The 23,443-nt window shown below is 37.5% G+C and overlaps 3 protein-coding genes across 3 annotated transcripts; 1 reads left to right on the forward strand and 2 right to left on the reverse strand.

The window, feature by feature from the left end:
• Positions 1-1,279: 1,279 nt before the first annotated feature.
• On the reverse strand, positions 1,280-2,686 carry LOC131773753 (uncharacterized). Its single transcript, XM_059089696.2, has one exon. It carries the CDS (start codon positions 2,467-2,469, stop codon positions 1,351-1,353), a length of 1,119 nt encoding a protein of 372 aa, XP_058945679.2. The 5' UTR covers positions 2,470-2,686; the 3' UTR covers positions 1,280-1,350.
• A 923-nt stretch (positions 2,687-3,609) lies between these two features.
• On the forward strand, positions 3,610-10,583 carry LOC131773730 (replication factor C subunit 2). The gene is made up of 11 exons (XM_066162266.1): positions 3,610-3,804; positions 5,095-5,164; positions 5,829-5,870; positions 6,036-6,142; positions 6,743-6,844; positions 7,580-7,680; positions 8,034-8,128; positions 8,239-8,301; positions 8,490-8,555; positions 9,380-9,574; positions 10,258-10,583. Exons 1-11 carry the CDS (start codon positions 3,641-3,643, stop codon positions 10,363-10,365), a joined length of 1,113 nt encoding a protein of 370 aa, XP_066018363.1. The 5' UTR covers positions 3,610-3,640; the 3' UTR covers positions 10,366-10,583.
• A 6,523-nt stretch (positions 10,584-17,106) lies between these two features.
• LOC131773742 (E3 ubiquitin-protein ligase RNFT2-like) lies at positions 17,107-22,774 on the reverse strand. Its single transcript, XM_059089685.2, has 9 exons — positions 22,232-22,774; positions 22,017-22,093; positions 21,117-21,217; positions 20,900-20,970; positions 20,723-20,805; positions 19,730-19,876; positions 19,579-19,644; positions 19,135-19,239; positions 17,107-18,557 (listed from the first exon to the last, which is right to left on the reverse strand). The coding sequence occupies exons 1-9, from the start codon at positions 22,755-22,757 to the stop codon at positions 18,426-18,428; spliced, it is 1,308 nt and encodes a 435-aa protein (XP_058945668.1). The 5' UTR covers positions 22,758-22,774; the 3' UTR covers positions 17,107-18,425.
• Between the last annotated feature and the right edge of the window lie 669 nt (positions 22,775-23,443).

The following is a 23,443-nucleotide window of genomic DNA, read 5'->3' on the forward strand; positions in this document are numbered from 1 at the left end:
TACCTGCTTTCTGTACCAATTATGAGATTATGAGCTTGAGATTTCTATCGCGTGATAGTTTATAAAGGCGAAGTGCAAACTTGCTATCACGCGATAGAAATCGAGAGCGAATGATTTTAGGGGCCAGACTATATTTATCGTCAGGGGGGAGGGTGGAGCATTTTGAAGGATCACATGGTTTTCAGGGGGGAACAGAGGGAGGATCAGTCGTCGCCAACAGAGTATAAAAGGGGACTACAGAGAGATGACTGGCATCGAGGAATCGTGGGTAATCTCTTACTTGACATATAGCCAATCAGGATGCATCGTTTGTGATAGAACGCTAGTCGAAATATGTTGTAAAAGATTGTGCACGTTTTTAAGCTCTGATCAAAATCGACATCTCTCACGAGTAATTATACAAACTGGCTGAAACAGTGATTTAAGGCGACGGAAGTAGTTGTTAATAATGGCGCCAACATTTCTCAACTTTTATAGCTGAGTGATTTTATCAGTCTAAAAATAGTACTCTCCTAGACGGATTAATGGTCACTAATCTCATCGCTGACAGATTAATTTTGAAAGGTTCACTTAAGTTTCCGATAAAATGAGATGGACAGAGTTAAATTACAGTTTACTTATTATTTTATCCAACACTTCATCTAGCATAAAGAGATTCTTTCATAATATTTGCAAAGCCAATATGATAAAACCTACAGCGACCTTACTTTTTTTCACCTGAAATAAAACAAGTGAGTGATCGAGTCTCTTCTCTTTTGTAGAAAGCAAAAAATCATGATCTTTGATAAATTCCGAGCCCTCGATTGCCGAGAGGCAGAGAGACTGGGCTCAGGAAAGTGATCTTTGTTTCACTGAATTGAGCAAAAAGGTTTTAGCAGCGTCCTGAATTATCAAGACATTTTCAAACCATTTTAGAGCGAAACAGAGCAGAAAATTGTAACTCACACTACTGCATAATCCTTTGTTGACAACTGAACAGATTAATAGAAGATTAAAGGTTTTGATACCTACTGTGCGACATCTTCAGCCGCTCGTAATTTAACACGACTGGGAACTAGTTGGGCTCAGTCTTTCCTTGTGATGACGTTGCGAGAACCGTAAACTTTCCCTACCCACCGGGGAAAGGAAGAATGTGGACTTGAGGTTATGCTCTTGGGCGAGAGAAATTGGTAAGTTAGTTGGTCCAAGATTGCATTAAAATTAAGCAGCCTTCTCAACAACAACGACGTTGATAAATATATTTCTAAATAATATTTTTAGTTTTAAATTAATTGTGGACGTCACATGTTAGCCAAACGAAGAGACGAGACTGCGATACAAAACTATTTTTGGTACAAACTAACATACTTTTCAGCAAATTGGTGGTAATCTTACAACAAATTTCTTAACTTGTCGAGTCACTGCTGTGTCAACAGCTGAGGTTAGTGCGTTTGTTTTTTCAACAGCCTGGATCGCTTCTGTGAACGAATCCTCGTGTTCCTTTAAATGTATTTTCACCCCAGCCACTGGGGATGGTTCCCTTATAAACACTGCAGGTTGTTGTGCGAAAGCTTTAAACACCGAATGTTTAATTCTATAGTTGTCCCGGTTTGGACTCCAAGCATTGTTGAAGCTTGGGTAAAACAGCGATGATGATTTGACATCCTTTACTCTGAAAACAGAGCAAACTTGGTTGTCTATTAGACCTCGAGGGCTGATATCGTATTTATCTGCCTTCGGTAGATGAAATACCGGTCTGTCATTCCGCTTTCCAGTGTTTACTGAAACTGTATCAGACGTATTTCTCCGTGTTAACATCGATTTCATTAAAAAGGTTTTAATATGATCAGGGTCTTTCGAAGAAGTGTCACTTTGATTTGGTAACTTGTTTCCTTTCTCTGCATGTGGAAGCTCACTATGTTTTCGGATTTGTTTCCGCTGTTTGTTTAACCCAGCCTTCTCTCTTAAGTTTACTCTTTGTCCCTCAAGAATTGAACAAGAGAGTGGTAGTTTGCTATCCAAGGATTTTTCCTTTAAACTCTGCCTTGCATTTCCTTCTTCGCTATTGTTTTCCCCATTTTCGTCAGAAACAATAGGTATACGTTTTTGCATGCCGGGAGAAACTTCGTGGTTTCGTAAACACGACGATGACAAATTTTCCCTATGTTTTCTACACAAATCTGAATTCAGTTGGTGAATTGTCAGATCAGAAAATTGTCTTCTTTTTAAAAGAACTTCAACTCTACTCTTTACACCGTTGTTGTATTTTTTAGCTTTTGTTAGAGTTGGTAATTTTAGGCAGTCTTCAGTTCTGATGTCTTTTAATACATCACGGCGTCCATCATTCTCAGATAACTTTTTTTCCTCTTCGTTTGAAACTTGTCCTTTAAAACTTTTGTCTTCATTTCTCGCTGCTTTACTGTTTCCAGAAGGACGTGCTTTTATGACTGATGAACTCAAGTTGACATCGCTTGCGGTTATTTGAGGCATGATGTCTATTGCGTTCGTTCCAGTCGGTTAGAGCTAGATTCAAGTTCTTCTTTCAGAAAATTCGACGCAAATTCACCAAAGCTTAGCTTAAGATAAAGCCACGTCTAACCTGCTTATTTTTAGCAACGCGTCCAGTAATTAAAATCCCATCTCGTTATCGGCATAGTTTCTACTCCATGACAATTGCTTCGTAAGTCTTTTAATCCGTAAATGAACTGCGAACATGCTCTTTGGCATCTCAAGGACTCATTAATGTTTGAAAGAATCTTTTGTTTGGTCTTTTTGTTTAGAAAGGGCGATAATTTTTGAGGAATATGTTAATAATCGATTGCGCATTGTTCAAAACCATTGTACTGTGTCCGTACTGGCATGACTACCCTTAAAGTGAATGTTAAAACAAAAGCATTCGTAAGGATAAATACTTTTAGCGAGAACTGTCTTCATTATCTCTTAGGAGACCTTTGAAAGGTTAGTTTACAGTCTGTCCGTTTGCAGGTCGTGGCTGTACAATTCGTGTTGACACAGAAAATGTTTTCTTTGTTAAAACACGGTCAGTGTTGCTTTGATACTACGACTTCGTATTTGCAAGAGATAATGTGACGTCATTATGTCATGAACTGTGAAATCCAAACTGATTTCACAAGTGATCTTATTTCATGCTTTCCTTTATGAGATCCTTTGGAATTGGAAGTTTGTGATCCATCACAAAAATGCGACGACAAATAAATCCTTGAACAATCAACAGATCAGTGTCAGTATGTCAGAAGTGTACTTGTTAGAAGTGGACTTGTCCTAAATATATGTTTTTAATATTTTCCTCGCTAATTGATGTCTTAGCATCTGCGCACCTACCCCTCCCCTATTATGACAGTAACCCAACATTAACCCCAGTTTGTTATCAGTTGACTGTTGTTTGGGTTTTGACGGTCTGTTCAATTTCATACGCTGAAAAATATTCAGTGTTGAATGCTCATATTCTTTAGCCCACAAGAGAAGCTTGTAACTTCAAAGAGGAAATTTAAAAGCCCCAAGGGTTTCGAACCTTTGCCGTGAAGAGAAAAACCTGCGAAAGTCGCGTGCTTTACTGTTACCATAGCAGCACGAAAATTGCGGGAAATTGGAACCGAGTTCAATTTTTGGCGCCAAATTATTTGCACGTGACACAAACAAGATGGCGGACGAGATGGACGTGGAAACAGCGACAACCAGCTCGAAAAGTTTTAAAGACGAGGCAATGGAGATCGATGCACCACAAGTAGAGAAGGCAAAAAGTAAAGGATCATCTGGTGCAGGCAGTAGTACTGGGAAAAGCTCTAAAAGTTTCGAACTGCCGTGGTAAGTTACCAAGAAAATGTAAAAGAACCTGGTACCCGAACGTCAGTATTCATATTCTCCATGCTGCTCTTTGTATATTTACTGAGGTGCTGACAAGGAGAATTTGTCAATTCAATCCAATTCAGTTTTATTTAAACTCACACGAATACAGTGTATTAGAGAAGGTTATAATTATTACGGTACGTAGTGTTACAAACATCAATATAAAGAATTCAGTACAAAGCGAAAAAAAGAAGCAAAATAATCGAAATAATTTACAATTCATTGTTACGAAGGATATCTAAGAAATAATGAAGGACAGGAAGAAAAAAATGTTTAAATAAATTATGTTAATTGTGTGGAGTCTGGGACACCCAAATAGTTCTAAGAACTAATTGAGTGGGTGTTCCAAAGTTTGTCTAACAATTAAGAGTTTTTCAGTTGGGGATCATTTCCTTTACTCTCATGACCTTAATGTGGGATTCAGTGGTGATGTTGTATGGAGAAATTAGATGCCAGTCACTCTTAGGGGTTAAGTTAAAGGTGCTCACTTGTTAAATTGTTTTGAGAGTAGGAACATGATGAAAAATTAAACTTTGATGTAAATGATCAAATCTGGGTGTTGATCAGACTAGTAATGGGATTTCCCAATTATGATGGATTCCAATTTCATAGTTTTTCCTTCATTTTCTTGGGTGTTTTTCTTGCAGATGTAAAGTATACAGGTTTTGTAGCTGTATGAATTGAAAACTATGATCTCATTCCAGTCAATGCCAGCTGCATAAATTATCATTTCTAGGGGAAAAATTGAGCCAAGTCATCCACAATATTGATATTTTCAAGAATTGTACAACTCTTTTGGACGAAAGATTACTTAAACCCCCACTGTGATACATTTCATATAATTTTAGTTTTGAGAATCTGGAGAGAATTTAGTTCTAAATTGGAGAATATTTCTTTTGACACATTAGACTTACTATAAAAAAAATCTGATCGGTTAAGAGCATTCAATCAATATACAGTAATGTGGGTAGTTGACATCTGCAGTGGATATTGCATATATCATGTCAAGTTCTAAGTCTGCCTAGTTTCCAAGCCCCTTATCCATATAATGTTCTTAAACTCAGAGAGAGGTGTTTTTTTTTTGCAGATTGTTCAAAAAATGTTTAATCAAACAATCACTGATTTTGGTTTGCTCACAATATCACGGACTAACAAACCTGCCTAGATCATACGGGAAAATCTAACCAAATAAAATATTTTAGGGCTGATTAATGTTGGTATCCTTTTTAAAATATTCTTCTTTGCCAGGGTGGAAAAATACAGACCAACCAAACTTCACGAAATAGTTGGAAACGAAGAAACTGTTAGCCGCTTAGAGGTAATTTGTTTACACAACAAGTCTTTGATTAGAGTCCATTTTTGTTCAAATATATTTTATTTTATTTTTAACAAGAGATACAACACATCCATGGCAACATAACAGAGCTAGATTTTTTGGCCAACAAACAGTTGCCTTTCCATTTCCAACCTCATGATATTTATTAGACTAGAGCTACTGTATACTGTATTTTATCATCATATCTTTTAGTTAGTGTGAGTGCAATGATTGGTCAGTTTCACTGTGTGGTAGCTAAACTCAGAAGTCTGTTAGAATTGAAATTGTTCCCCTCTATTTGAATGCAGAGATATAATAAATTTCTTGCTAACCTTGTTTCTCATTCTGAGTGGTAAGCTGTGGCACCCTTTTTTTCCACTTAGATTTATAACCACTGTGCTTTGTAACTTGCAGTAACCTACAGTAGGACCTCAAACGAGATAAGTTAGAGGTGTTAGATCTGATTAATGCAACCAAAATGCATCAGTATCATTGTTGTAGTAGGATGCTAGTCTTAGGAATTCAAAGGGTGGATAGCATGATCCAGAATTTATAAACCCTTCAACCCCCAAAAGTGATTAACATGTAGCTTCTCTATGTAATAATTATAATCATACTTTCTCTAGCAAACAGGTATTGAGAATACTCAAATTTTTTTATTTCTTAGGTTTTTGCTGAGCAAGGAAATGTTCCAAACATCATCATTGCAGTATGTAATTGGCTTTAAATAATAACTTATGCTACAGTCATATTTTTTCTTTCAACCTGACAGATCATTTTTGATGGCAAATAATGTTAATTGAAAGAAGGTAACTTCTTTTTGGTAGGTAAGATTCTCTACCATGTTGATGCGACTTTGTTTTCTTTTCTCCAGGGTCCTCCTGGTACAGGAAAAACGACAAGTATTTTATGTCTGGCAAGGGCACTTCTGGGAGCTTCATTCAAAGATGCTGTGCTTGAACTGAACGCATCTAATGACAGGTATTAAAACGATGATGTTACTTGAGAATTTGGGAATCATATTCACCTATTTTTTGATTTGTTTTGCAGAACTTTTTAAATCTGTCTTCTACTCTGAAAGAGAAGGGTAACAAAGAGGAGATGGGATATGTTTTAAAGAGAATCTCAGGAAAAACAAAAGGGAAATCTTTAAATTTCAAAAAAATTAAGGAAAAAAATCATGTGTCAGTCATATTTTTAATTGCACCTTACTCTGGTTCATAAATTCTTTACAAATCACATTGATTGTTAGGCCTGAACCATGCATCACTTATAGACCCTGTGCCAACCTCAAAGAGTAGTGCAGACATGTCAAAGTACCTCTAATATTTGTTGTAAACGCTTGCTATGTGAAGGTTACAAAGCAAATATACTGTTCAGGTTCTCCATCCCATCTGCCCTATGTGTGCATGTGTTTGTATCAAATCTATAATTTGATATTAGTCGCCCACAATCCAATTTCATTCAACCTTTCAGATATACTTTGCAAGTTAAGTGTGTAGACTTTGGACTGTCACCTACTGTTAGTGATAGAAGCAGTTGCAAACAAGCTAAAATCATGTTAATCTCTTTTCATTGCAGAGGTATTGATGTCGTGCGTAACAAGATTAAGATGTTTGCTCAGCAGAAAGTTACTTTACCTAAAGGCAGGCACAAAATTATAATTTTGGATGAAGCAGACAGGTATGTCTATTGCAGGCCATTGGAGTATTTTATCCTTTTTATAAGCTCTTCCTTGAAAACCAGAATCAAATCTGAATTCTTACATCCTGTAATAACAATTTTGAGATTAACTATTCCAGCATTTCCCAGTTGTCAATGTCTCTCACTGTCTGTCCTGCTATTAACAGTGAGTAGCAAAATAGTGAACAGGTATATTTGTTGCTAGAGTGGTAAGAGCCTCTTTTGCATTTTAAAAGCAACTGTGAAGAAGATATGAATAATCTTGTTTATTAGTTTTGAATACATTGTAGATTTACATGAAAATATTTATATTATTTACTCTCACAATCACGATATTTTAATTTCAAGCTCATGACATAATATGCATTAGGGTGAATTGATTTTGCCAAAAATGACTATCTTGCAAAGAGACAGAGCTTTAAAAAGATAGTTGTAAAAACTAAATTAACAAACAGGTAATCCCTCAACTTCCACTGCAGCTACCCTCCTTGTAACAATTATTACCAGTGGATTCAGCTGGAGAACACAAAATAACCTGAGCACCTGATGGTGGTTCAACAACAACAGACAAATTTTAATTCCTGAAAGCAAGGCTAACATGTTACAACTTACAACACTATCAATATTGACCAATATTGTCACACTCCTGACCAAAAGTCCTCTGGCATAGTGGATATAGCATTGGAAGATAACACATTCCTTGGGGTATAAGCTTGTTTTGCTTTTTCTCTGTAGCATGACTGATGGTGCACAGCAGGCTCTGAGAAGGACAATGGAGATCTACTCCAAAACTACACGCTTTGCTCTGGCTTGCAACACTTCTGAGAAAATTATTGGTGTGTATTGTAAACTTACTGAGATATACGAGCTGTATCACAAAAAATAGCCTACACAGCTTATTAGGTTGGGGAGAGCTGGGGGGGGGGGGGCAGGCTATTTTGTTGATTTTGAGCTTTCAGCCTTTTTGCTCACTTTAATCCCATTGATTTAATTTTCAATACTTTTTGAAATTTTTGTCATACACCTGGCTATGCAGTTTATCAGCTTCTTGCTCAAGCTACTGTATAGACAGTATGTGGCAGGTAAAGGATTTGCAGAAGTCTTAAACCTTTTCAATTTACTTGTGCAAATGTAAATGTAATAGCCTTGCTGTACATCAATGATGAATTTAGTAATGTTATTTTGTCAGAGGCGATCCAATCCAGATGTGCTGTTTTACGATATTCAAGATTAACCGATGCTCAAGTCTTACACAGACTGTTAGAAGTTTGTGAAAAGGAGCAGGTTTGTTCAGATTTCTTGAACAGTTTTCTAACTTTTGAAAATCGTTTCTTCTTTGTTATTTAATAAGTCATTTAATCAATTTTGTTTTCAATATTTCCATTTGTGATCAGGTCACCAAAACGGATGATGGATTGGAAGCAATTGTGTTCACGGCTCAGGGCGACATGCGACAGGTATATCTAACAACTACGAAAAAAATTTTAATTTGTTTTATTCTCTGGATCTTGGTAAATTGCTTTCAATATCAGATTAAATCCGAAAAACAGAGAGCCAAGATTGACAATTTTTAATCGCAAAGGAGATGGCCTGGATAAAAGTTCACCATAGTTTGAAATGAATAATATGTGCTTCTTTGTTTCAGGCGATAAACAACCTGCAATCTACGTTTTATGGATTTGGATTTGTGAACAGTGAAAATGTATTCAAGGTAATATTTCTTTCAAAATACGAATTTACAAATGAATAAAGGGGGTAAGTTTCTAAAGAAGCTGTGGTGCTGCGTCGGTGGGGGAGTATAACAGGGTAATTTGGTTTTATCAACTGAGTTGATAATATAAATCGGCCATCGTATAGAGTTTCTAAGCGTTATTCCTTCGTCATTCGCTCTGACGAAGGGGCAACGTAACCCAGCTCAGGCGATAAAACCCAGTTAACTAATATTTTACAGTTGCTTATCTCTATTTCGTTACCGCTGAATACCATGTTCAAGTAACTATGTTGGAGCGTAAACATTTTAACGACACAAGAAGAGCCAAGCCGTTAATGCGATTTCATGTAAGTCAACCAGGTGCGGAAGAAACCAGTCATTGTCGGATTGATTTGGTATGCGCAACATTTCCGTTGCGCTTTCCCGCGCTTTCCCGCGCTTTCCCGCGCTTTCCCGCGCTTTCATCTGCTACACCTATGGATTATTGCACCTTTGAGAAAATTTTGTTTTCGAAAGAAAACAGGGATTGCTAGGATTTTTCGTTACTTCACGTCCTGAATGGTCCTGAACTTCATGCAATTCCACTCGTGGGGTGGGGAATTTGAACCGGAAATGTCGAGTCTTTCCAGCAGAATACAAGTGTTATATCACCAGATATGGGGATGTTTAATGTTAAAAGTTCACTTTCGCGAGTGAGTGGCTCAGAAAGAAAGGTCTATAGGGTCTAAATCCTAAAAAGTTCAAATGCCTGGGGATTTGCCCCTGGAGGGGGGGGGGGAGGTAAAGCTTCAAATTGAACAACTCATTACTTCTGCATGTTTCAGGTTTGTGATGAACCGCATCCTCTGTTGATTCGAGAGATGATCAAGTCATGTTCAACAGGGGATATTGACGAGGCTTATAAGGTTCTCTCACATTTATGGTACATGGGATATGCTCCAGAGGACATTATAACCAACATCTTCCGAGTGTGCAAGAACTATCAAATGTCAGAGTATCTTAAACTGGAGTTTATTAAGGTAAGACTTAATGTTAAGGTGGCCATGCACTGGGGACAGTCGCAGGGAGGGCATGTTACACAGAAGTAAAAAAGGGTTGTGCAATCTTAGCTGTTAAGCTCCTAAGAGTGACTAGCATCTGATTTCTCCTTACGATATCATCCGTGAATCACACATTTAGGTTACAAGAATAAAGGAAATGATCACCAGCTAAAGAAGCTCTTAATTTTTAACCACATTCTCCTTGTCAGCACCTTAGGAAATGTATAGAGAACAGTATGGAGAATATGCATACTGATGTTAGTGTGTAAAGGGTAAAGTCGAGTGTTCTTTTCCACACTGGAGGTTATCAGTACTACGATGGTAGTATACAGGTGTATTGAGTTATAAAAATACCTCACAAGAAGGCGTGTTCAAGTTATTTTTGTCGGTGAAATGGCCTAAAAACAATTTCAGAGCCGCCTTTAAGTCGGCCTTGATGACTGAATAGCAGCTTTATTGGAACACTCTTGTACGTCACACTAGTCCATTCAGCTGTGTATTGTACGTTGTTGCCTGGAAACCTTCACGTTGTCCACTTCGCGCTTTCCTAAGTCTGGTTTGGAGAAAACCGTCTTAAATGGCTTAAAAATTGTTACAAAACTGTGGACTAGCTGACAATAAAGTTTTTTGTCTATTATATTTTTATCTATTTCATCACACAGGAAATTGGTTACGCGCACATGAGAATAGTGGAGGGTGTAAACAGCTTGCTACAGCTGTCAGGCTTACTGGCCCGGATGTGCGGCAAAGTGACGTTGCAGGACAGCTGAATGAACATGCACACGGTGTAAGAAATACTTAGAGGAAAAGAAAGACAGACTGAAAAACAGAAAACGACGCGATATAACAACAATAAGGCGATTGCTACGAACAGGAAAGAAATGAGATTTATGTAACAGCTCACGAAAGTGTACAAATGCAAACTCAATAGTTAACTCTACTGTACGTAGCTTGTTTAAAAAGAATTTAAATTTGAGAGGGTATTAAAAGAAAAATGCTTCTCAACTTCAGTTAGCAGTTGGTTTGCTCCCTTGTAAATGCGCTTTGTAACTACCACGCAACTTCGCAAGCCCCTTAGATGTTACAAAACAAAGAAACAAGGAAAAAAGGAAACTTATCCCAAAATACGTTGAGACATCTTATTAGAGAAGTTTTCAATTGAGTTTTTAAAGTGATCCTGGGTTCATTTGGTTTTGTCTTGTTTCGCTTTGTGATTGCGCCACTTTCTCAACCAATCAAATGCAGAACTAAAGCAAATCGCTTCTTGGTCTCTCGCGTTTCCCGCGCTTCAAGCAGGTTGCCCGTTATTAGCTGAATTTTCATTGGTTAAAGATGATGTAACCTTTGTTCTGATTGGTAACTGCGATAACTTTGGTTTTGGTGTCTAAACGCGTAATTGAAAACTCGTTTATGAGTATAGTCAACTGAACTCTGGTTTCATTGAGTTAACCCTTTCACTCCCACAAGTTATCAACATGGAACCTCTCCCTATAATATTCATTCAGTATCCAGTAAACAGGTAATGAGAATATTCAAACTTATCTGGTAGAAATTGTCATCGTGATTTAAAACCAAATTCTTGTAACTATTTTAAACGCAAATGTGTAGCGGCAAGAGGGGAGAATTAACAATCAGATCTTGGGAGTTAAAGGGTTAAAGCCATTGGCCCATTCAAGCTTTGTGGTACAATGATATCATTGGTTTATCTTAGAACATTGCAGGTAGCGACAAACCACGTATTTCTATACCTTATTTTTCTCATATCACAGATGTGCGCACTCGTGTAGTGACCACAATATAGTTTAAAATGAAAACATACCGCCATTGTTGACGGCTGCTTCAAGCCACTGGTAACAGAATCATTTTGGGAAAGCATAAGACAAAAAAACTATAAAATTCTCATTGAGCTAATTTTGCATTCTAGGGAATGCATTCAGAGAAAAGAATTGAATAAAATAAGATAAATAAAACAAAAATAATTAAATTCGGAAAGTGGTTTCCCAAATTTTGAGATTTAGCTTGTTCAGGAAAATTTTTTTTAACCTATATCTACCACAGTGCGTCTTAATGGTGTAAAAAACAAGATTTTCATTGTGAAGACTACTTGGAAAACAACGATAATTCGTGTTCTGATATTTGCATTTACACAGATCAGTTAAATGTACGTATGTATTTACGAAAAAATTAGAGAGTGAACGAAACAATGGAGCGGGCTATTCATGTAATGTATAGTTCATATTTTGACGCGTTTTCTCAAAATAGCCGATTAAAAAAAGAAAATATGCCGGCTTAAATCTATTTCCTAAAAGATTGAAATATAATTCATTATTCAGCTAATCAAAGTTAATGCGATAAATTAGTGCAGTTGAGGCTTTTATACAAAGATAAATTTCATCTTTTATTTATTCAAGGATTGGTTTCAGTTCATACATGCACCTTTCAAGCGGAACAAATTGAGTCAAACCGTTTGAAATCGATGTCAGATTTTATTATTCTCACTGTTAAAGACTTAAAGAGATTTTAAAAATTTTCATTAAGTAACTTATATGACGTTTCAGCGAGAGTAAATGGCGAAATATGGCTTCGTGATGTTGGTGAATTTTAAAATTTACAATTGGAAGCATGACACGAAACGTGGAAATTGCAATTGAGTCCATAAATGTCTGTTTTGACCTGAAAACATTCATTGTTTAGAAATATTTAATTTATTGTCAATATATTTTTGTTAAAAAAGAGCATTAAATAGCACCATTCTCGAAAACAGTACCAAAAATATATCTGTATAATTTATCATCGCAGTGGATTGTGAATGTAAATTTCCGTTGTGGTGTATTTTAACTCGGTCGCGATTTGACAGGCATTGTTTGATTTTGTACTTTCGTTTAAGTGTCTCTACGTTCAAGATTTTCCTTTGTCGCGAGACAAAAGTCCATTTGGAATATTGTATATGTTAATTTTTTTGAGGTTGTTAAATTGGACAATTTTTCCGAAGACTGTCTAGTCACGATAGGAAAAATAAATATGTTGAGCGGTAAGACACGATGTATTTTCGTTGCTTTGTATGATAAATTCGACAAACTAAATTAAACATTTCGGCCACAATTGACATCCAGTATAGACACTTGAAAGGGAGACCACAAAATGACAGCCGAGAATTACTTTCGCTATGTTTTTCGACCTTTTGAAAGCACAGCACCTTTTCAACTCCTAATAAAGAGACCGGCCTTGTTCGGCTATCAGACGCTTTTCAAAAAAAACCCGACGCTTTTTTAAAATTGGTCTTTTTCTGCAGCTTATCTCTTAAACGCTTAATGTAGCTTGGGTTGGAAACCGGCATGCAATGTCTTCGGCAGAGCAAATGAAAACTGATTTTGAATCAAAATGCTAATTTGTCGTCGACAGGCGTAGGTAATATGCGCAAACGTGGTCTGTTCTGCGAGTATTTGCGCGAGGGAGTTCAAGTACTCGGAGATTTTGACGTCAGCCATTGATATAATTGTCCGCTCATAGTCGATCATAAATGGAAATTTATATCGCGGAGAAAACCTGACTTTGTTTTGAAACTAGCTGGATCACGGATCAGGTGGCAATTACCGGCTTTAGTACAGACTATAATTCTGATCCACTTGGAATAGCTCAAAACAAGAGAGCCTAATCTGAGATCATTTTCCAGTTTTAGCAACAAAACAGTTTGTTTATTACGCTTTACGGGGGAGGCGTTCTGACTATATACGTCTATGAGTTTTGTTATAAATTTCACATATCACAGATGTAAACAGGGACGGCCATAAAGAGAGCAACTGGCTAGTGGAGAATAATTCAAGGAAAAAACTCAACGTCTATTACTCAACGGGAAGAAACGTGAGTTGGTTAATTGTGAGAATTTTGAATTGTGTTCAGTGGCGCTGGAAATGAATCCCATTACATCTACCGTTGCTGCATCCTGTAATCGGCTTGTTCTGAGTCCGCGGACATCTCCTCGGAGCAGTCCGAAGCCTTCCCCAAATGTGCGAAGGAAAGCACCATTTCTAGATCTGCCAGATGAGGATAATTTTCAGCGCCGCGACTCGAAAGAAGTTGTAGACTACAAAAAGCAACTAGCCGCAGAGACGAAACAAGCGTATAAAGAAAAGCGAAAGGAGGACAAAAAGTCGGGGAATGGTGGCGGAAAAGCCAATACTCAAGCCAGCAAAGAGAAGCCTGGAAAACGACTTTTAGACGAGGCCGTGACTACAACGACTGAAAAACAAGGCCAGAAAAAAACTGGAAATACGAAAGCTAGCAAGTCATCGAGTAGTGCCTCAAAAAAGGACAAGAAGTGCACAATAATGTAATTATCTTGGTATCTAATCGTCTTTCTTAGTTCGCTTTATGAATATTAAACTTCTTTTACTTTACACAGGACCGCGAATCGAACGAGATCGCAAAAATCTCCTTGTCTGTTGCTCTAAACCTAACGCGAAGATGACAATTTAAAAAAGAGGGTCAGTCTCGCAAAATTAAAGTATCTCTTGTGAAAATTGGCGATTTTTAGGCTTTGTGATGCAGAATAAACTCGAAAAGAGGAAGTTGTTTAAAATTAGAATCCTTCAGGATTATGTCGGTGATCGATTATTGTGGAACAAGAGCTAAACAGCCGGTCAGCATGCAGTTTGAAGGTTTTATTTTTAGTCTTTAATGTGTTTGAAATTGAAAACATTTGCGTCCAGAAAGATAACACGGAAAATTAAGAGCTTTTTTGCGCCAGATACACCTGCTCCAGCAGTGTTTTTGGAATCTTTCGTGAGTCTGCCTTTTTTAATTGAACGGCTCCTTGATAGAAAATCGCGAACAACTCGACGAATAATAGAAAATTGACTCGAAACAGCGAAACACCAGTGGAACCACACTGGCTTATTTAAGAGTTAATCGCGGAAGGAAAAGCAAAAAGAATATTGTTGGAGACAATCAAATTTTTTTCATACACTTACTGATTGTGACCGGCTATTCGAAACAAAAATGACTGCATTTCGGATTAAAATTCAGCCGTTGAATTGAGTAAGAAAATCGCATTTTTAAACAGACCTTTGGTAAATATTTACTTTTCCCGCGAGGCAAAGATCAGTTTTGCAATATTATGCAAATTTCCGTGAATACATGATCATTATTCAGTTCTATCTCGATGTAAGGAGTTGCTTTGCGACAATCTATAACGTTGTTGTTAGAAACAGCATTTTTTTTCGAAAAATTTTCTTCAATATTTCACACGTTTTCCATATATTCCTAATTATCAACGCTATTCTCGGTAGTTATGGAGAAATAAGCCAGTAAAAGATTATTGAAATTCATAAACGATGAATAAAATAAGTGAAAAAAAAAAATCGAGCCTTCTTTGTTATTTGCATCTAATGGGATTGATGTACTATGTCAGAAACAAGTTTTTACTCTGAGTGGACATGTGACTACATTAAAAACATCCACATTTTCTTTTTTCTCTTGAGGTACCCTGTAGAGAGCTGCGTTTTTAAGGCAGGAATTGTTGTGGGAAGTTAACGTAACGGTTTTTCGAGTGGATGAAAACACTAAATAATTTTAGGCCTTTTAAACCACGCAAAAAAAAATTTAAAGTGATAAAATTTATTGAGACATCTGTACTGTCAGACTTCAAGAAATTTCTCGCAAATTTCCTTGATTATTCGATTATCTTCTATAAGGCCGCTGTCTATATACTGTTGAGTGTAGTCAGAGCAATCGCGTTTAGGCCATTCCCGTAATACTGTGTTGCTTTTCATCTCTTTCCTCACTGATTCATTCTTTTTTTTCCCAAAATACAAAAAAATAGTTTCCAATACACTGTCAGGCAAAATTTTGATGTCAAACTGTTTAATTTCACATCCTCGATTTTACAGCAAGCGTGTGATCAGTACTCTAGTAACAATCATTTCTGCCTGATTTTTTAGCGCATATAATTATATTTGACATAAAATTTTTGGGTTACATTTGAAAACAGTGTAAATAAATTCGCTTCACAAGCAAACAGCATGGTGTAAACGGGCCATCTTACTCAGCACGCAGGCTTTTTTCTTGAATTCAACTCAGGCTCCCTCGGTCTTTTTTCTTTTTTGCCCCATCGACCCAGGCCACTTTGATGACAAGGAGAAACAAGCCATTTTAAGGCATAGCATGACTGAGTTGAAGATAGATGATAGAGTTGAGTTGATTTTACTATTTCTTGACTTGACACTCATTCGAAGCTGACTTGAGTTACAACAAATTCACTTGAAAAACAAACTTTCATATTTGCCATGAGATCTTTAGACATTCTACAACTGAAATGGTTCCACAAACCTGTGAAAGGTCAAGTGACATTTATTTAAATTGTGCGATGCGGCTCCATAAAAAACAGCAGCTAAGACACTGGTCATTATTAATCGTGGATTTTTTTTCTGGGGGGGGGACCATCAATTAACTTCCTATGAGGGAGGATCATAAGAAATCCTCCGACCTCCCCCAACCCCCCCCCCCCCGACTCCCACCTGAATGGATGCAGTGATGTACGCAGCATAGGTAAGGACCGACATGGATGCAGTGATGTACGCAGCATGGGTAAGGACCGATAACTTAAAACCAAGAAACTAATCACAAGTTACATGTATTGTGAACTGAAAACCGTTAGATTTTAACCTCCGAAAGTGGCGTGCATTACACCACCATAATATGCGTTAAATGACAGTCATTATGCACTAAACTGCTTTTCACTTTTTTGACAGGGTTGTCAATGCTTTTCTAATGAATTAAGCCGATGAAGCAACGAGTTTTCTCTGCGCCTTTCTACGTTCAGTGTTTCAAAGTTGAGAACATTTTAAAAAGCGTGCCAGAGTAATGACTCGAACCCACGTGGGATAGCGTGCTTGTTTCCTATTGGCTGGTTCAGTTGCACGGGTTCTCTACTTCATGCATTTTTTTTTCTTTTTTGTGAAAACAGCAATTAGCGAATTTGGAAAAGGGATGGTTCGTCTCGCTTGAATGTTACGTTGGGACTCAGTCTCGATGTGATTTAGGAAATTTATTTTCTTTTTTGGACCACAGTATTGCCCACAATTAAACTTTTGCCTGGGAAAATGCTGTGAATTGAGTAGGAGGGAGCGGGGGGTCGTCACACTCGCGAGGGAGCTGATAATAACGGATAGGTTTTGTTACTTGAATATTCTACATTTTTTCCTCTCATTCACTAGGTTTTCGATAAGCACCTTCCTCCCTCGTCATCCATTGCCTCTTCTCTCAGCACCTCCGTGATAACGACAACCCTAGAATCGAGGTAAATATAAAGAGCAACTTTTGAAGTACTGCCTCTCTCCCAATATGGGATTCTAATCCAGTCGTGCGCACGTTACCGCCAGCCCCCCAACCCCAGCGTCATACTTTTGTCCCGTTTTCGTAACATGCTGACAATAATCATATGTATTCTTCGAAGAAGCACGGCGCAAGAAACGTCCATTACTATTCACAAAGCGAATCATCTTAAAAAACGATTCAACACAAATTCATTTATCATCTATTTCGTAAAACTGTGGACAATACCTTATTTTTTGCGTCATCGTAAGTAAACATTTGCGAATAAATCTCTCTGTAACACATATTATAGTAAGCAACTTCAAATCCTGATATTCAACATAACTTCACTGGCTTTAACAATATCATAGGTTATCTAATAAATGAAAATATAACCACATGGTGCGAGACAAGTCATCTTCGTAACCTTGAAGATAATACATATTTCCCACTGAAGCCTTTTACAAAATTAATTAATGTGTGTATATACATATGTGTATATATATATATATATATATATATACACTTGTTTTCAAAAGCGTTGCAAATTTTATATGCATCAAATTTATAGACCTATTTCTAAATTTTTGAACAGGTGTATATATATATATATATATATGTGTGTGTGTGTGTGTGTATATATATACATATACATACATATATATATATATACACACATATATATACATATACATGTATATATACACATACATATACATTTATGTATTTACTTACATATCTTAACTTTTCCCACCGAGAAATCCAATGATATAGCGCATACAGTTTTCTGACGCGCGTGAGCAAAAAGGCATCACAAGGCCAACGTCAGCTTTCGAGCCTAGGAACGCCAACATCGTCCTCTAGGTCCCGTCTCTCTTGGTCTTTTTTGAGGGAGGACGAGAAAGGACCCAGGGAACGAGGTTCAAAAAGAGCAAGGTAGAATGGAATCTATTTGTTTTAAAATGATCATCCTGGACAGAGAGAGACCTCATGAGAACAAAACCTTTCGATTTGGAGTCCAACGCGTTTGCAATACGCCTCTCTAGGCTCTCACAAAATAACTATATCAATATGTTAATTAATTTTCAGAAAGCTTTAAACCTTACTTCCGTGACACTATGATTCAACCCTTTGATTTAATAAGGGAGTTTATGACTATAAATTTAACGAAATCATCCCAAAACAAGACTTCTCCCTAATGCAACAAATTGTTTTATAAGTAACATATAAAGCCAGCCGATGAATCTAACTACTCCACATGTAAGAACTGAAAAACAAACAAGCTACAGCTGCTGAAATGTACAAAGTGACAATTTGTCACAACATGATCTGAGTGAGAAGAAAAATGTTTGAAAACAAACTATTTTGGCATCCCAGTTGACGCTAGCTAGCTTGACTTTGGGGTTAGATTTATTTCAGTGGCCTGAAACCTGTACAGCCATAGACATGTACGTTTACGCTTCGTCCACGAAGGAAAGGAGCCATCCCGAGGGCAATGTTTCAGTGATTCGAATTCGTATTAAAAGAGTATGACGTAAGTGGCTGTACTGCCGTCTCTCCATGTAGGGTCTGCCACTACCTTGGCTCGGCACATCGGACACGTACGCTCTCGGTCAAACCAAAGGGATATGCAGTCCTCACAGAATATGTGCTGTTTGGGTAGGAACAAAAATTGGCAAATACAAATTAAAAGAGTGGACATCAAGGAACCAAAGCTGGTTTGGGTTGGCAAACTAGAGTGCATTTCGATTGAAAAAAAATAAACCAAAGTTATCTCACCGACAAATCAGGAACAGGAAAAATATCCTGGGGAGTCAATGTAAACTTAAAGTAAAAGCAGCGAACTGCCTAAAGCGCGGGAAAACACGAGCGACCGTATCGCACTTGCTTTTAGTTGTGAATCTGATTGGTTGAGAAAGTGGCGCGAGTTTTCTGGACCAATAACAGGGTGAGGTAAGGCAAAACCAAAGCAATGCCAGATTACTTTTCACACTAAAAAAAAGGATTCAACTACAGCAACAAGCAGTCTCTCATAGGCAAGGTCAAGGAGCAGAAGGTGAGATGGCGGGGGTTAAGTGGTGCTGATAAGAGATTGACCACAATTCTTTTTCGCCATGACTGATGTCACAAAGAACCCTCATCCACTGAAGAAGAGTTATGGCTCATCCTGGACATAGGAGAGTTGCAAATGGATTAATAGTTAACCACTGATGTCAGTAATACAGCACCTTGCATGCACGCAGCTTAATTGGATCCTTTAGCTCTTCCTGACAAATTGGACACGAGTTTCCCGCCTCTACTGTTTCTTCCTTAGAAGGGGGTGAACCGTATTGCTGTACAAAAAACGTAAGGAAACAAAAGTTGAAAGAAGGTGATACACCAACAAACATTTTGGGAACCTCTGTCATTAAAACAGTCGAAACAGAACGTTCTTTAGACCTCAGAGATTGAATAAGTCCCTGATTACCATGAAAAATTCTGTGTCTAACTAACTTTCTGTCACCTTCAAAATTTTTGTACTCAGACATGGAACCTTCATGAAGCATATTCTGTTGTTGCTTTACAACATTCTCCTAGTTCTACATATACAATTCTTGCTGAAAACCCTTTTGTCACTAGGCCCTGTCTGATTATTTAAGTGGAACTATAAAAATATATTGAACGTCTCTTACCACATCATGGCCAAAAACTTTGCATGCAGCATACACTTCTTGAATTTTGTTGATAATCATACGAGCCTGAGTAAGATAAAGCACATTCTTATACCCTGTAAAATCTGGTATACGCAATGCATCTTAAATTGTGTGAAGCAGTTATTCCTACCTTGAGTAGCAAGTATAATGTTGTTGCTATGACAGCAAAGTACTCTCCTCCATAGTTGTATTCCGTGAAAAAGGCAAACCACAGTGGAATGGGTACCAGCATGCGGTACAAATGTGAGAAATTTTCTATCAACAGGTAATACTTGCCCTGTGAATTTTAATAAAGAGAACTATGTCAACATGTCTCAAAAAGCTATTTGCATGACCATCATATCCACAAACTTTCCTTGATTCATTTTGAGCTCTGGAAGGTATAATTTGATGGGAATGGAACGGAAAATCTGACCAGAAAAGTTTGAAAGCCTGCCACATTGACACCATTTTGTCCATTTTTATGATTTGTAGTGAACACACTAACTGATGCCTTTCAAGTAAGATTTAAGCACAAAAGAAAAATGGGTTAAGTTTCTTGAGAAACTGTGGTGCTGTGTCAGTGGGAGAGTATAACAAGGTATTTTGATTAAACTGAGTTGACCTTTTGAATGATAGCCCTTTGCTCTGACGAAGGGCTAACACCTGAAACATTAGCTTATAAACACTTTATGATGGCCAATTTACAGTATTAACTCAGTTAATAAAATCAAATTACCCTACATGTACAAAAGACAGATTCTGATGAGTTCATTGATCCTCTCATGATAGAGGAAGTTTGGAGACAAAATACTTCTTAGTAGGGAAGATGGGGGAGAAGCCTCTCTTAAATGAGACAATCACTCAGCATGGGCAGTGTGGAGAGGCTCAGGTGTCAATTCATTAATTTAAATTATTATTGTTTAGCTTGTCCTGCAACTGAAAAAAAGAGAACTGGCTGACAATTATGACATGAACTGGTATTTCGGATTACAGCAACTGCACGTAACACATGAAAGATTTGTGACAGTTTATCCACCCCTCTATGGCAAAACCTAAATTTACAATTTGACCGCCTGTCTGTTAGTTGTCAAATTGACTATTAGTATTAACATATGAAAAGGTGACTTGATGAAATATTTACCCTTCGACGAAATGGGATTATCTTTCTGTGTTGCACAACCACCATGGATTTTAAGGCCATTGTAATAAATCGAATCACAAAATCTATGAAAGGAAAAATGTTAAAATCATCAGCTGAATTTTTTAAGGAATGAATTCAACCAGCAAATAGCTTTACAAATGTACTCTGGTAACATACCAGTTATACCCACGCACCAAAACACAGTCCACACATCCATTCTACTGAAGAATGGCTTCCTAAAAATTAAACTGCAGACAAAACTATCTGTTATTATGATGTTAACTTGATACAGTGAATATCTCAACCAATAACTTGTAATTATTGTTGCCATCATTCAACATTCAAATTTAAGTGCTGTATACACATACATGCTATTCAAATGATGGAAACGTACCAGTTTTCTAAGTGTTGGTTGTAAAACACATAGTAAATAAAGAACACATTCCCAGACAGAAAAATGAAAGTCCACAATGATATACGGTTTAGTCGTCTGTCCTGGAAAATCAAAACAGTTGTATAAGGAGTAAAATGTCATATGAAACAAATAGTTCAGAGTTTTTGTATATTAATTCTTAAGTTGCCATCTACAAGCTCGTATTCTTAACCCTTTACTCCAAAGATCTCACCACAAATTCTCCCAACTGTATATCATACAATTCTTATTATGTGAGTATGGAAAATTTGGTATTGGATCAACTAATAATCCCTTAATTAATATTTTTCTTTATTCTCATCATTTGCCTGCATGATATTGTATTGATATTATAAGGGGAACTATTAACCAATCTAGACATTGGCAGAAAAGATCTTTTTCCACATTTACATACTCTCGTCTAAACATGGTAAGGTGGATTTGGGGGAAGAATGGTTAAGATGAGGTAGAGACACATATACAAACCACAAACACAGTAAACCTTCTCCTAGTCAACCACGTACTGTGATTTGCATCTAAGTGAAGTGCAATTCTTGAGATTTGCTTACCATAGAAAAAAAAGGGTTACCCGTGATAACATGGCGATTTTATCGTCAAAACCCCGTCTTAAACTTATTTGCTCCTCACACAACTGATAATCGTGGTAACTCGACTGAATTCTAAGAAAATAGTATAAATACTGTGTGGATGTGTATGAAACCGTTTTTCTTTTTCCTATTTTTGTGAGTAGTTCCACAAAGATCTAGAGCCTAAATCAGTTAATGAGGTTGAGCATTCTGACAACACTCCTCAGTAACTGCTAAATCGATGACGGAAGTTGGACCTAAAAACGAAAGTTGTACGTTTATTTTCAGGCTTTACCTTTAAAGACACTTGTCTTTTGACAGTGCTGTTGGCATGAAGAAATGTCCCACATAAGCCGATGAACACCAGAATACCTTCAATTAGAGAAATCAACGATTACCACCTTTCAAGCCATTTCCTTATTAAGTCAGCAACAAAAATTCGATACGCAAAGGAAATTCAAAACACGATAATTTAATGCAACGGGGTAAAACAAAGTCTAGATCACCAACCTAGTCGATGATCCCACATAATTCTACTCAGAAGTAAAATCACAAACGGAAGGCTTTTTTCCAACCACGAAATTGTTCCCTGAAATTCTACTCTGTCGCCTGCAGCGCGGCCACTGCCGTTACCAGAGGAATTGGAGTTTCCCGGCGCCATGTTTGCATCGCCATGTTCAGCGTCTGCTTCGCTCGAATTACCAGAATTTACGTTAACAGCGGTAAAATTAGACATCCTGTTCGTTCCTGTGTCTTCTTCATCATTTGCGTCTCTAAGAACCTCGGCTATGTTCACGTAAGATGAAGGGGAGAGAGGAGAGAGAGGTGAACTAGCCGACGATCGAGATCCTGGACTGCGATGACCGAAACTGGGAACAAACTCCCGAATAACGGATCTGATCGGGTTCAGAGGCGCCAGAGTGATTTGTCCATTCCCTGAAGTATATGACCACGAAGCTGACCGAGAGTGGCTTCTTTGATGGAAGGTAGACGGTGTCCTCGAACCGGGAGAATAGGCATTATGATCAGCCGCCATGTTTTGGAGTGACGACTGTTTTCCTTGGACATTTCGCATTATCGTGGAATGAAGCAATGTTTTCCACTGAAAAGACCGCTGGATATTTCTCTTCGCAGGTCACCCACTCCCAGTCCCTCAACTGGTGTGGCTAACACGTTCAAATGCCTCAAAGCGTTTCTTTCTTCAGCAAATAATGGTGACTATTTTTGAAATGGGGCTAATTTGAGATGGGTGAAATTCTAAGGCATTTTCTCAGGAGTTAATATGATAGCTTTTAAGTTTTTTTTCGTAATTCATAAAAAAACGTGTCACGAAGATTACCTTGAAAAACGAAGGCTAAATTTTAGGTTGCACAAATCGTGCTGGAATGCCAATCATAGAGAGTAATTTATGCAAGCAAGAAGCCTTTGTACATTAGACGAGAACACCGTATGTCATCAGTGGAATATATTGTAAACATACATATGGCTCCTGCAAACATCTCACCAACAGACCATGAGTCGTAATGGGAAACTGCATAAATGCTAGTTGAGTTGACCGTTTGCCACTATTAAATCAGGGTGCATATTTTCTATACTCTTCTCTGAACAATTCAAAGGTTCTGACATACATAATTTCTTTAAAAACCATGAGCTTCTTTAGTAGTTGCTCAATTCCATTATTCTCGTGATCCTAACGTATGATTCAGGGGTGATATTGTAAGG

The sequence above is a fragment of the Pocillopora verrucosa genome, chromosome 2, assembly GCF_036669915.1.
Source record: "Pocillopora verrucosa isolate sample1 chromosome 2, ASM3666991v2, whole genome shotgun sequence".
NCBI lineage: Eukaryota > Metazoa > Cnidaria > Anthozoa > Scleractinia > Pocilloporidae > Pocillopora > Pocillopora verrucosa.

Excerpts from the sequence above, each read along its gene's own strand:
- LOC131773753 (XM_059089696.2), bottom strand. The coding sequence starts at position 2,469 with ATGCCTCAAATAACCGCAAGCGATGTCAACTTGAGTTCATCAGTCATA.
- LOC131773730 (XM_066162266.1), top strand. The coding sequence starts at position 3,641 with ATGGCGGACGAGATGGACGTGGAAACAGCGACAACCAGCTCGAAAAGT. Across the intron at positions 6,845-7,579 it reads ATTTTGGATGAAGCAGACAG|CATGACTGATGGTGCACAGC; the intron begins GTATGTCTATTG and ends TTTTCTCTGTAG. Across the intron at positions 9,575-10,257 it reads TTAAACTGGAGTTTATTAAG|GAAATTGGTTACGCGCACAT; the intron begins GTAAGACTTAAT and ends TTCATCACACAG.
- LOC131773742 (XM_059089685.2), bottom strand. The coding sequence starts at position 22,757 with ATGGCGGCTGATCATAATGCCTATTCTCCCGGTTCGAGGACACCGTCT. Across the intron at positions 22,094-22,231 it reads TATGTGGGATCATCGACTAG|GTATTCTGGTGTTCATCGGC; the intron begins GTTGGTGATCTA and ends CTCTAATTGAAG. Across the intron at positions 20,806-20,899 it reads TTGGTGCGTGGGTATAACTG|ATTTTGTGATTCGATTTATT; the intron begins GTATGTTACCAG and ends TTCCTTTCATAG.